General features: G+C 33.5%; 2 protein-coding genes across 2 annotated transcripts; both read right to left on the reverse strand.

Moving 5' to 3' along the window:
• LOC109125462 lies at positions 5721-7030 on the reverse strand. The gene is made up of 6 exons (XM_019227092.1): positions 6901-7030; positions 6444-6575; positions 6284-6358; positions 6142-6200; positions 5882-6017; positions 5721-5746 (listed from the first exon to the last, which is right to left on the reverse strand). The coding sequence occupies exons 1-6, from the start codon at positions 7028-7030 to the stop codon at positions 5721-5723; spliced, it is 558 nt and encodes a 185-aa protein (XP_019082637.1).
• Positions 8169-9532, reverse strand: LOC104704740. Its single transcript, XM_019227093.1, has 6 exons — positions 9403-9532; positions 8946-9077; positions 8786-8860; positions 8644-8702; positions 8364-8519; positions 8169-8216 (listed from the first exon to the last, which is right to left on the reverse strand). The coding sequence occupies exons 1-6, from the start codon at positions 9530-9532 to the stop codon at positions 8169-8171; spliced, it is 600 nt and encodes a 199-aa protein (XP_019082638.1).

Genomic DNA, 11242 nt, shown 5'->3' on the forward strand with positions numbered 1-11242 from the left:
TTGCCAACAATGCCGAATTAAAATCACCAACATGCCTAAAACCCAAACCCCCCAACTGCTTACTACAGCAGAGCTTATCCCAAGCTAACTAGTGCATCCCCCCAGACTGTCATGTAGTACTCCACCAAAAATTTGCCACTGCACTCGTAAGTTTTGACGTTATTGTTTTCGGTAACCGGAAGCACGACATTACAAAAGTCGGAACCGCCGTGGGTACTGACTTGATCATCACCTCTTTTCCCCCTTTGGAGAGAAGCTTCGCCGACCAACCCATCGTTTGACCCTGAAGTCTATCCCGAACAAAAGAGAAAACCTTTGTCTTGGACCCTTCCAAACTCTCCGGTAACCCTAGATATGATCCCATGCCGCCCAGATTTGATATCCCCAACACCCACTGCATCTCCATCCGCACAGTCCCATCCACCTTATGACCAAATTGGATTGAAGATTTGACAAAATTTATTTGCTGACCCGAAACAGCCTCATACTGTTTTAAGATATCCAAAATAACACCACATTGAGCGTTATCTACTTTGCAGAAAAATAGGCTATCATCCGCAAACAATAAATGCGTAATTGGCGGACACTTATTTGCTACTTTGATCCCTGTAATCTGTTTATCCTGTTCGGCCTTCCGAATATTAGCAACTAACACCTCCGTACACAAAATAAACAAATAAGAGCACTCCCATTGCATATACTAGTGATGTCTTTGATTCTTTTTTTAATATAAATGTAAGAGGGAGAGAAGTGATGTCTTTGATTCTTTTTTTAATATAAATGTAAGAGGGAGAGAGAAGAAGAAAATGTTTTCTGCAAGCCATGTAAAGACACCATTTTAGCACATTTCTATTGGTTTTCAATTATATTATAATTTTTAATCTAACTTTTGAGTCTGACTTATATCCTCCCATATTGGTATCACAAAACATTATCCCAAAATGTCAAATTCTTTTGTAATCTTTTATTTTTTTAGTTTAATAAATGGAGGACTAGTTCTCCCGACTTCTACCAAAAAAAGAAAATAAAAATTTATCCCTCAAAAAAAAAAAATTGACCAAAAAAGAAAGAAATCTAAACATTTGGTAGCGTTAAGCATTATTAGTGTCAGACTCATAAGGACGAAAATAACCCTACAATTAGTTTTACGTAGCTAAATAAAAGCGTGACTAGACTCACACCCCCACATACGTCTGGGTAATTATTTTTTATTTTTATTTTGAACAAAACGTCGGGTTCTATTTTTTTTGAACAAAACGTCGGGTTATATAATATATATATATATATATATTTTTTTTTTTGAACAAAACGTCTAAGTTATATATATAGATATTTTTTTTTAAAACAAAACGTCCGGATTATATTTATAAATAACTTTTTTGATACAATATTTTTGATTTGAATTTATATAATAATAATAGTTTCATCTATAATTTAAAATTAGGAATGACCTAGGGGTCATACCAAAATAAAACCTTAACTTTATTAATATTCACTTAGATATCTATTAAACACATGAACTATAAAACCAAATATAAACATGTTCTTAACGATCAAATCTCGTCTAAAACGACTTAACCCCGTTTGAAACAAATACAAATATTTTTAAAAAGGACCTAATATTTGTTATGTCTTATACATGGTCTCAAATTGCTGTCGAATAACAAATGTTTTCCCGCACATAAATGCGAGATAATATTTGTATAAATATATTTAATATAATATCTAAATTCGAACTCATACTAGTTGAGTATATAGTTTGATTTTTCGTCTGGTTTCAATCTAATTTTTTATTGTTTGAAAAAATTAAATAATAATGATTTCACTAATATTCTATAACTCTGAACGATCCAAAAATCAGACCACTATCAAACTAAACTGGATTAATAGTCGATTGGATTTTTATTAAACTCGTAAACTGTTATAATTTGATATAAAATCAATAAAAACGACTAAATCTGTTTAAGACAAATAAAAATATTTAGGAGAGGTTGTAATTCCGTTCCATTTCTGTTATATATATATATAAATGAAATATTAGAATATTAAAAAATCAGATGATTTTTAAAATTTTTGTTATTTTGGTTCATCTATATTATATTACATTTCTTTGTTTATTTTTTGTTATAACATACTTTGAGGTGATTTTTTATTTTATTTTAAACATTTCTGTGCTCGATAAATTGAAAAACATTTTTCTATTAAAGAAATATAATTTTTTATTGTTATTAATTAGAAAGTTTATCGAAAACTAAAAATAAAATTGGAAATGCTAAAGTTTAGCCACTTAACCCATTTGTAAACCACTATACATACATGTACTCATTTTATCAGGTCTCTATTGGATTTTTATGTTTTTTTTACCATCCATTAGGCAATAGTTAAAAGCTTTACTCTTTCGTGAAGCTTAACTGCAATTTTTTTTTCTTTTTAGTTCGATGCTTGTTAATTAGATGGGTTGAGAATCCGGAGTACTATTCGTAACGTGTTAGATTTCAGATTCCACTTAAGGTTTAAATTTTCATTTGTTTTAATCTTAGGGTTTATTTTGTTGTTGAGATTGAAGTTTCCCATTGTGATTGTGTGATGTTTGAAATCTACCAATCATGGGTCTAACATGTTTTACAGTTAAATGTTTGGTCTTTGGATGCACAACTTTAGTAGTCTGCAATGTTTTTAGAGTGTGAAAAGAGTTTTTTTTTTGTTTTTTTTATTTTTATTTTTTTTATTTTTTATAATGTCTTTTTGAATCACATTATAACATTGGATTTTGAACTCAAATATAAGTGAAAACAAACATAAACATTATTGTTGTTACATCATTGGCAGCCAAATCAGCTCGTTCATAATGATGGTAAAATCTGTCAATTATTCAATTAGAATATATACATAACAAATAATTGTATAGTGATTAAATATAAACTATTACATAAATCAGAGTAATTAAAACACCATCTTTCTCTTGGTAGAAAGTATTTTGGGTAGAAGCCAACTGGAAGACGTTACTGTATTTGTTTGTTTGGGTAGAAGCCAACTGGAAGACGTTACTGTATTTGAAAACAATTCAGGAAACTAATCTTGGTTAGTAAAATAAGATGTTTTATAAACGAATTATTGCCATTATTCATATGAATGTATACGAATTTAAAATTGTGTTGGTAATTAAATATAAACTCTTTACGTGATATTAGTATAAGACTCTTTGAACTTCTATTGAGTGACAAATCTCATCCCTATACAATTCATAAGATGATGTCAGCTCTACAAATTCATAAGATGATGTCAGCTCTACAAAACCAAAAGTGGGTGATCAAAGACACTCTTATAGAAAAAACATTTACATTTCATTCTTATAGGAGTGCAAAAAAACAAAAGAAAAGTTTCTCACCTTTAAAATTATCTTGTCCTTGCAGGAGAAAATATCTGATTTATTGGATGAGTCTTATATGGTTCTACCTTTAATCCAAGTAAGTTTCTAATTTCTTAAGAAACTATATGAAAACTGAACTAAGTTGAACATAAGTATTGGTAATTCCTTGTGAATGTCGGGCTTGGGAGTTTCGAAATGTATGTAGGAATTCTTCTATTCGAAGTTTGAGGAGCACCGTTTAATACTTGGGACCAATTTAAAATTGTGTTGGTAATTAAGTATAAACTCTTTACGTGATATTAGTATAAGACTCTTTGAACTTCTATTGAGTGACAAATCTCATCCCTATACAATTCATAAGATGATGTCAGCTCTATAAATTCATAAGATGATGTCAGCTCTACAAAACCAAAAGTGGGTGATCAAAGACACTCTTATAGAAAAAGCATTTACATTTCATTCTTATAGGAGTGCAAAAAAACGAAAGAAAAGTTTCTCACCTTTAAAATTATCTTGTCCTTGCAGGAGAAAATATCTGATTTATTGGATGAGTCTTATATGGTTCTACCTTTAATCCAAGTAAGTTTCTAATTTCTTAAGAAACTATATGAAAACTGAACTAAGTTGAACATAAATATTGGTAATTCCTTGTGAATGTCGGGCTTGGGAGTTTCGGAATGTATGTAGGAATTCTTCTATTCGAAGTTTGAGGAGCACCGTTTAATACTTGGGACCAATTAAATATTTTTCTTCTTCATCCTGTTTCATAAAATTGACAATATGGACATTAGCATCATATTTTGAGAAACAATGCTTAAGAATAAAGAGAACTTACTTAGAGATCGAGTTTTGAAAAATGTGCTCTTATGATTATTTTTTGTTAATACTAGGCTTATATATAGTGATAGTAGTCGGCTAGTAAAAGTTTGTTAGAAAGGATAAGAATAAATTTGAGAATATCTTGATAGAAGTTGTATTTGAATAAATAATTATATTCATTTTGGAAAGATTGTGATCTTTTTATATTATTTTTTAAAGGCAAAAATTGTGATCTTTAAGTATACGTTAGAATACTGTATGTTTACAATTTGAAACCTTTGATTTTCTAAAAATGTTTTGATTAGCAATTCTGACATTGTACTATGAATGTTTTATGGAGATTTCACTTAACTAATTAGATTTTTTATTGAAATATGCTCGGTGTAAATTTATTTGAATCTTTATTGAATGAAAAATTGTTGGGTTCACCCCTCTTAATTAACCAATCAAAATACAACAAAAAGCCATGTCACATGTTAATAAAATATATCAAAAAAAAAATGAAAAGACAAAACAAATTTTGTAAATTTTTTAATAAGGAAATTATGTCGGTTTGAGTTTATAAAAGAATGGTTAGAGTGTAGATTTTACGGTTAAACAAAATTATATGTTGATTTGGGTTTACAAAAGAGTGATTAGGGTTTAGATTTTACAAAATAGTGGTTAATGTTTAGATTTTATAATTAAACGAAATTATATGTCGGTTTGGATTTACAAAAGAGTGGTTAGGTTTAGGGTTCAGATTTTACATTCAAACAAATTTATATGTCGGTTTGGGTATATAAAAGAGTGGTTAGGGTTTAGATTTTATAATTAAAGAAAATCAAATGTCGGTTTGGGTTTATAAAAGAGTGGTTAGGGTTTAGATTTTATAATTAAACAAAATTGTATTTCAATTTGGGTTTATAAAAGAGTGGTTAGAGTTTAAATTATACAATTAAACAAAATTATATGTCGGTTTGGATTTATAAAAAAATAATTTGGATTTAGATATTATAATTAAAAACTATAATATAATGTTTAGAATTAATAACTTTAAAATTGAGTGATATACAGATTTTGTTTCTTTGATTAATAATTTATTTCCTAAATTAGGAGGAGGTGAATAAGAGAAGTTTACCTTATGGTGAACCCATGTATTGTCCTTATTGAATATGCTCGTATATGAAACCGATTAGAATTAATATGGAATGTTAGTATTAAAGATTTTATTTATTGTTATTAATATAACTAGGAAGCACATGTAGCAAATCATAATTAGATAATATATCTTAACAAAAAGTGGTTCTACCTGGCCTAATGCTTGCAAGCAAAGAGCCCGTAAAGCTCCTTCTGCCAAGTCAACTGGTAACCTTCTCCTGTAGAAAAGGCAAAGTAAAACAACCATCGTGAGAGCAGATCAATCAGAATTATTAACATTTGAATATTACAACTGGTTGACAGTAGAAAACTATGTCATATGTGAACCTTAGCTCGGCTGAAAACTGAGGGAAAACATGCTTAACCGCACAGTCAAGGTATCCAGCTGCCTTTAAGAATATATCGATTGAAGCTCGCCTGTTCTCTATAGAAGATTGAAAAAAGGATATCATTAAGCCTGAGGGACCTTACCATTACATTGAAGTATTTAATAATAAGAAAAGTGATATCTTGGAAGAAACAAGCATATCACAAGCAATTTGCACGTTTTACCTTCCGAAACTTTTGGATGATAACCATCACTGGAATATTTGGGAAGAAGCAGTAAATTGGCTTGTGACATTTGTAGCATTGCCATTAGATGCAAAACCGACAATATTTCATACCAAACGTTTGACATAGCTGTTTCCTGGTAAATGTAAATAATATTGTCATTTACTCTCAAACAACCTTCAATGTAGAAGTCTAAATTTTACAGTGAAGGAACGAAAAAAAACAGCACAGGTAAAGATAAACTGCTTTGATTACCGCACCTCTTCCTCATCATCCTGATTAACCCAATTAAATGGTACTTTGAATTGTAGATGGCTACCTGAACGAACATAAAACGAACGCATGTCAGAATATCAGCAACCAAACCTATCTCGATTCTGTAGCACATAAATAGTATATTACCATCTTTAGTTAATCCTAAGAGAACAGGTAGATAATCTTCCAAAGCTTGATGGAGATCTGCGAGTGTTGAACCTCCTACAAGAAACCATTCCGTTAGAGTTAGAAGGTAGAAAGCAGGGCAAAGAGGAAAAAAAGAAACAAACAAGATACTCTTTCATACCATGTTGTGTCTTTCTCCTAGTTCTTGTAATCGTTGGCCCTTCTTGATTAGCCATCACAACTATTCGTGTTCTTAAAGCTGTCAAGCGTTCCACTAGAGTCTTGGGCAATTGATCACTGATAAGCTCATAGTCTATTTGAAGCAAGAAAACATGTGAGGAGGCACGTGAGGAGTTTACTTGAAGAGGAAGAAGATATTTTTGAGTTATCAAAATATCTGCAACAAACCCTCTCTTAGTATAAATACTCACTCTCATTGTTTAGAGAGCTTTATGTTGAATGTTGTATAGGCTTCTCCTGCGTGAGATTTGAGAGTGGTGATTCAGAGAAGATGATGCTCTGATCATTGCTTTGTACTTCGTTCTTCATTGAGAAATAAACAGTGATCGTATTGAGATTTAGAATGAGATTAGAGAAGAGATAAGAGAGGAGATCGCATCTTCATTCTTATCAATCACCCAGTGACTGAGAAAACTCCACGTGCTTGGGTATCCTTAAACCAGGTACATAAACTGAAACGTCCCCGATGCTCGTTGGCTTTCTTCTGTTTCCACCAGTGTCCTTCGGCCTTGATGCAAAGCATCCCATTTCTAAGAGCTTAACGAATCTACAATCCCAATATATGAAAACAGAAACAGAGATTAACCTTGAGTCGAACTTTTAACATCTTTCCTAGCAACTGACCAAATTTGATCTCTAAATGAGATGATCAAGCTAGAAGGTGGCACAAAGAGACGAAATTAATTAATGTTCAACCAAAAACAACCAAACTCCTCTCTCGTCCACTAAAATTCATAAGATAAAAAGTTAAACTAGCTCACGAGCTATCTGCCATACTACAATCTTCATAATTCTACGTGACTACAACTCTCCAAGATTATGAAAACTAATCTACTTTTAGAGCCAAAGTCCAAGCAGAAACAAACAAACAAATGACACCATTAGATAGATAGACGTGGTTTTCAAAAACCGAAAACAAGCAAGAGTTTTGATTTTCTCACCTACCTTATTGACGTTTATCAGATTTATTGGTTAAAAGACATATAACTCAAGTGATTGCTGCAAGAAGCAAAAGAAAGAGAGAGACTTAATCAGCTTAAAGCATGAAACTTTAAATGTTCTATTCACGATTATTCTACTATAAACGAGATCCCGGACATAGGCCAACAAAACATGTATTAGAAAATGATGAGGCCATCGACGTAAGCTTTTCCGAGACCGAAGAGGATGTCAACATACCTACTATGAGGAACACACCACGAACGAGGTCAGGGACGAGGAGCATAAGAGAGGAGTTTAACAAGTCAATAGAGAGCTTAATCACTCTCATAGAGCATGAAGCTCTCAAAGGAAAGCTACTCACCAAGGAGATCACTCGGGAAACCCCATTCGGACCAGAAAGCGAGTCAAGTGTTTCAAAGACTCAAGAAGTGGAGATTGATCATGAAGAAACCGGAATCATCGAAGAGAATCAAGGAGACGCTTACTTGCATCTCAAGACTCAACCTACATCCTTTTTGCCAGTTTTGCAAGGAACGAGGGAATCAACTTTGTTCACCATTACCAAAACGTCTTCGTACGAGCTGGGGCTTACACACACCTAGGAGAACCTCAAAATGTGTCACGTGCTAATGGAATTAAGGTAAGCATTTGAGTTTAATTTTATTAACAAGTCTCCTTTTATGTTTTATTTGCAGGAATTTCCATTAGTTTAAGTTCTTTCTTTTTAGTCCTCAATAAGACTTGTAATTTGCAAGTTTAGCACTTTCCTTTTCTGTAATAAAGACCCTCGAAGGTCACAGCTGAAGAGCATATTAATAAGGCTCCCCTGCAGCTTTTGTAACACACGTTTTTGCTTATGAAATAAAAACCTAGTTTTCTTACAAGAGAACTCACAGCCNGGAAGAAACAAGCATATCACAAGCAATTTGCACGTTTTACCTTCCGAAACTTTTGGATGATAACCATCACTGGAATCTTTGGGAAGAAGCAGTAAATTGGCTTGTGACATTTGTAGCATTGCCATTAGATGCAAAACCGACAATATTTCATACCAAACGTTTGACATAGCTGTTTCCTGGTAAATGTAAATAATATTGTCATTTACTCTCAAACAACCTTCAATGTAGAAGTCTAAATTTTACAGTGAAGGAACGAAAAAAAACAGCACAGGTAAAGATAAACTGCTTTGATTACCGCACCTCTTCCTCATCATCCTGATTAACCCAATTAAATGGTACTTTGAATTGTAGATGGCTACCTGAACGAACATAAAACGAACGCATGTCAGAATATCAGCAACCAAACCTATCTCGATTCTGTAGCACATAAATAGTATATTACCATCTTTAGTTAATCCTAAGAGAACAGGTAGATAATCTTCCAAAGCTTGATGGAGATCTGCGAGTGTTGAACCTCCTACAAGAAACCATTCCGTTAGAGTTAGAAGGTAGAAAGCAGGGCAAAGAGGAAAAAAAGAAACAAACAAGATACTCTTTCATACCATGTTGTGTCTTTCTCCTAGTTCTTGTAATCGTTGGCCCTTCTTGATTAGCCATCACAACTATTCGTGTTCTTAAAGCTGTCAAGCGTTCCACTAGAGTCTTGGGCAATTGATCACTGATAAGCTCATAGTCTATTTGAAGCAAGAAAACATGTGAGGAGGCACGTGAGGAGTTTACTTGAAGAGGAAGAAGATATTTTTGAGTTATCAAAATATCTGCAACAAACCCTCTCTTAGTATAAATACTCACTCTCATTGTTTAGAGAGCTTTATGTTGAATGTTGTATAGGCTTCTCCTGCGTGAGATTTGAGAGTGGTGATTCAGAGAAGATGATGCTCTGATCATTGCTTTGTACTTCGTTCTTCATTGAGAAATAAACAGTGATCGTATTGAGATTTAGAATGAGATTAGAGAAGAGATAAGAGAGGAGATCGCATCTTCATTCTTATTGATCACCCAGTGACTGAGAAAACTCCACGTGCTTGGGTATCCTTAAACCAGGTACATAAACTGAAACGTCCCCGATGCTCGTTGGCTTTCTTCTGTTTCCACCAGTGTCCTTCGGCCTTGATGCAAAGCATCCCATTTCTAAGAGCTTAACGAATCTACAATCCCAATATATGAAAACAGAAACAGAGATTAACCTTGAGTCGAACTTTTAACATCTTTCCTAGCAACTGACCAAATTTGATCTCTAAATGAGATGATCAAGCTAGAAGGTGGCACAAAGAGACGAAATTAATTAATGTTCAACCAAAAACAACCAAACTCCTCTCTCGTCCACTAAAATTCATAAGATAAAAAGTTAAACTAGCTCACGAGCTATCTGCCATACTACAATCTTCATAATTCTACGTGACTACAACTCTCCAAGATTATGAAAACTAATCTACTTTTAGAGCCAAAGTCCAAGCAGAAACAAACAAACAAATGACACCATTAGATAGATAGACGTGGTTTTCAAAAACCGAAAACAAGCAAGAGTTTTGATTTTCTCACCTACCTTATTGACGTTTATCAGATTTATTGGTTAAAAGACATATAACTCAAGTGATTGCTGCAAGAAGCAAAAGAAAGAGAGAGACTTAATCAGCTTAAAGCATGAAACTTTAAATGTTCTATTCACGATTATTCTACTATAAACGAGATCCCGGACATAGGCCAACAAAACATGTATTAGAAAATGATGAGGCCATCGACGTAAGCTTTTCCGAGACCGAAGAGGATGTCAACATACCTACTATGAGGAACACACCACGAACGAGGTCAGGGACGAGGAGCATAAGAGAGGAGTTTAACAAGTCAATAGAGAGCTTAATCACTCTCATAGAGCATGAAGCTCTCAAAGGAAAGCTACTCACCAAGGAGATCACCCGGGAAACCCCATTCGGACCAGAAAGCGAGTCAAGTGTTTCAAAGACTCAAGAAGTGGAGATTGATCATGAAGAAACCGGAATCATCGAAGAGAATCAAGGAGACGCTTACTTGCATCTCAAGACTCAACCTACATCCTTTTTGCAAGTTTTGCAAGGAACGAGGGAATCAACTTTGTTCACCATTACCAAAACGTCTTCGTACGAGCTGGGGCTTACACACACCTAGGAGAACCTCAAAATGTGTCACGTGCTAATGGAATTAAGGTAAGCATTTGAGTTTAATTTTATTAACAAGTCTCCTTTTATGTTTTATTTGCAGGAATTTCCATTAGTTTAAGTTCTTTCTTTTTAGTCCTCAATAAGACTTGTAATTTGCAAGTTTAGCACTTTCCTTTTCTGTAATAAAGACCCTCGAAGGTCACAGCTGAAGAGCATATTAATAAGGCTCCCCTGCAGCTTTTGTAACACACGTTTTTGCTTATGAAATAAAAACCTAGTTTTCTTACAAGAGAACTCACAGCCGCCCTAGAACCTTGTGTGTGATTCCTTGTGTTCTTGAGCATCCAGACTTATCACAGCTTCAATCCATCAGTTGTGTGGCGTCTAACGATCCATTGTTATCTTTGTTCATCGACCATCTCGTCGGAATCCCCAAAGAGTGCCGTACGGCCAGTTGGTGATTCTCCATCAGTCCATCCTTGTAGGATCTGCAAATCTTGATCCTATATCATCTGGTATCAGAGCTAAAAGCTCCAAATCAGGTGTATCTATCCTTCTCATTTCTATTCATACTGCATTCTTGTTCATCGTTGCTTCAGCCTTAAAAAAAAAAAAAGTATTGTTCATCATTGTTTTTGCTTTACTCTGTTCCTGCTTGTTTCTGTTTCAATTTTAAAAAAAAAAAAAAAAAAATTACTTTT

Source organism: Camelina sativa, chromosome 7, assembly GCF_000633955.1.
Source record: "Camelina sativa cultivar DH55 chromosome 7, Cs, whole genome shotgun sequence".
Lineage (NCBI taxonomy): Eukaryota > Viridiplantae > Streptophyta > Magnoliopsida > Brassicales > Brassicaceae > Camelina > Camelina sativa.

Bases quoted from the DNA above. Each gene is read 5' to 3' on its own strand.
- LOC109125462 (XM_019227092.1), bottom strand. From the start codon at position 7,030: ATGGGATGCTTTGCATCAAGGCCGAAGGACACTGGTGGAAACAGAAGA. The intron at 6,576-6,900 runs GTGATTGATAAG...TGCTTCAAATAG, and splicing joins GGAGTTTTCTCAGTCACTGG to ACTATGAGCTTATCAGTGAT. The intron at 6,201-6,283 runs GTAATATACTAT...ATGTTCGTTCAG, and splicing joins CTTAGGATTAACTAAAGATG to GTAGCCATCTACAATTCAAA.
- LOC104704740 (XM_019227093.1), bottom strand. From the start codon at position 9,532: ATGGGATGCTTTGCATCAAGGCCGAAGGACACTGGTGGAAACAGAAGA. The intron at 8,520-8,643 runs GTGCGGTAATCA...TACATTTACCAG, and splicing joins ATCAGGATGATGAGGAAGAG to GAAACAGCTATGTCAAACGT. The intron at 8,217-8,363 runs GTGATATGCTTG...TCTTTATTACAG, and splicing joins GTAAAACGTGCAAATTGCTT to AAAAGGAAAGTGCTAAACTT.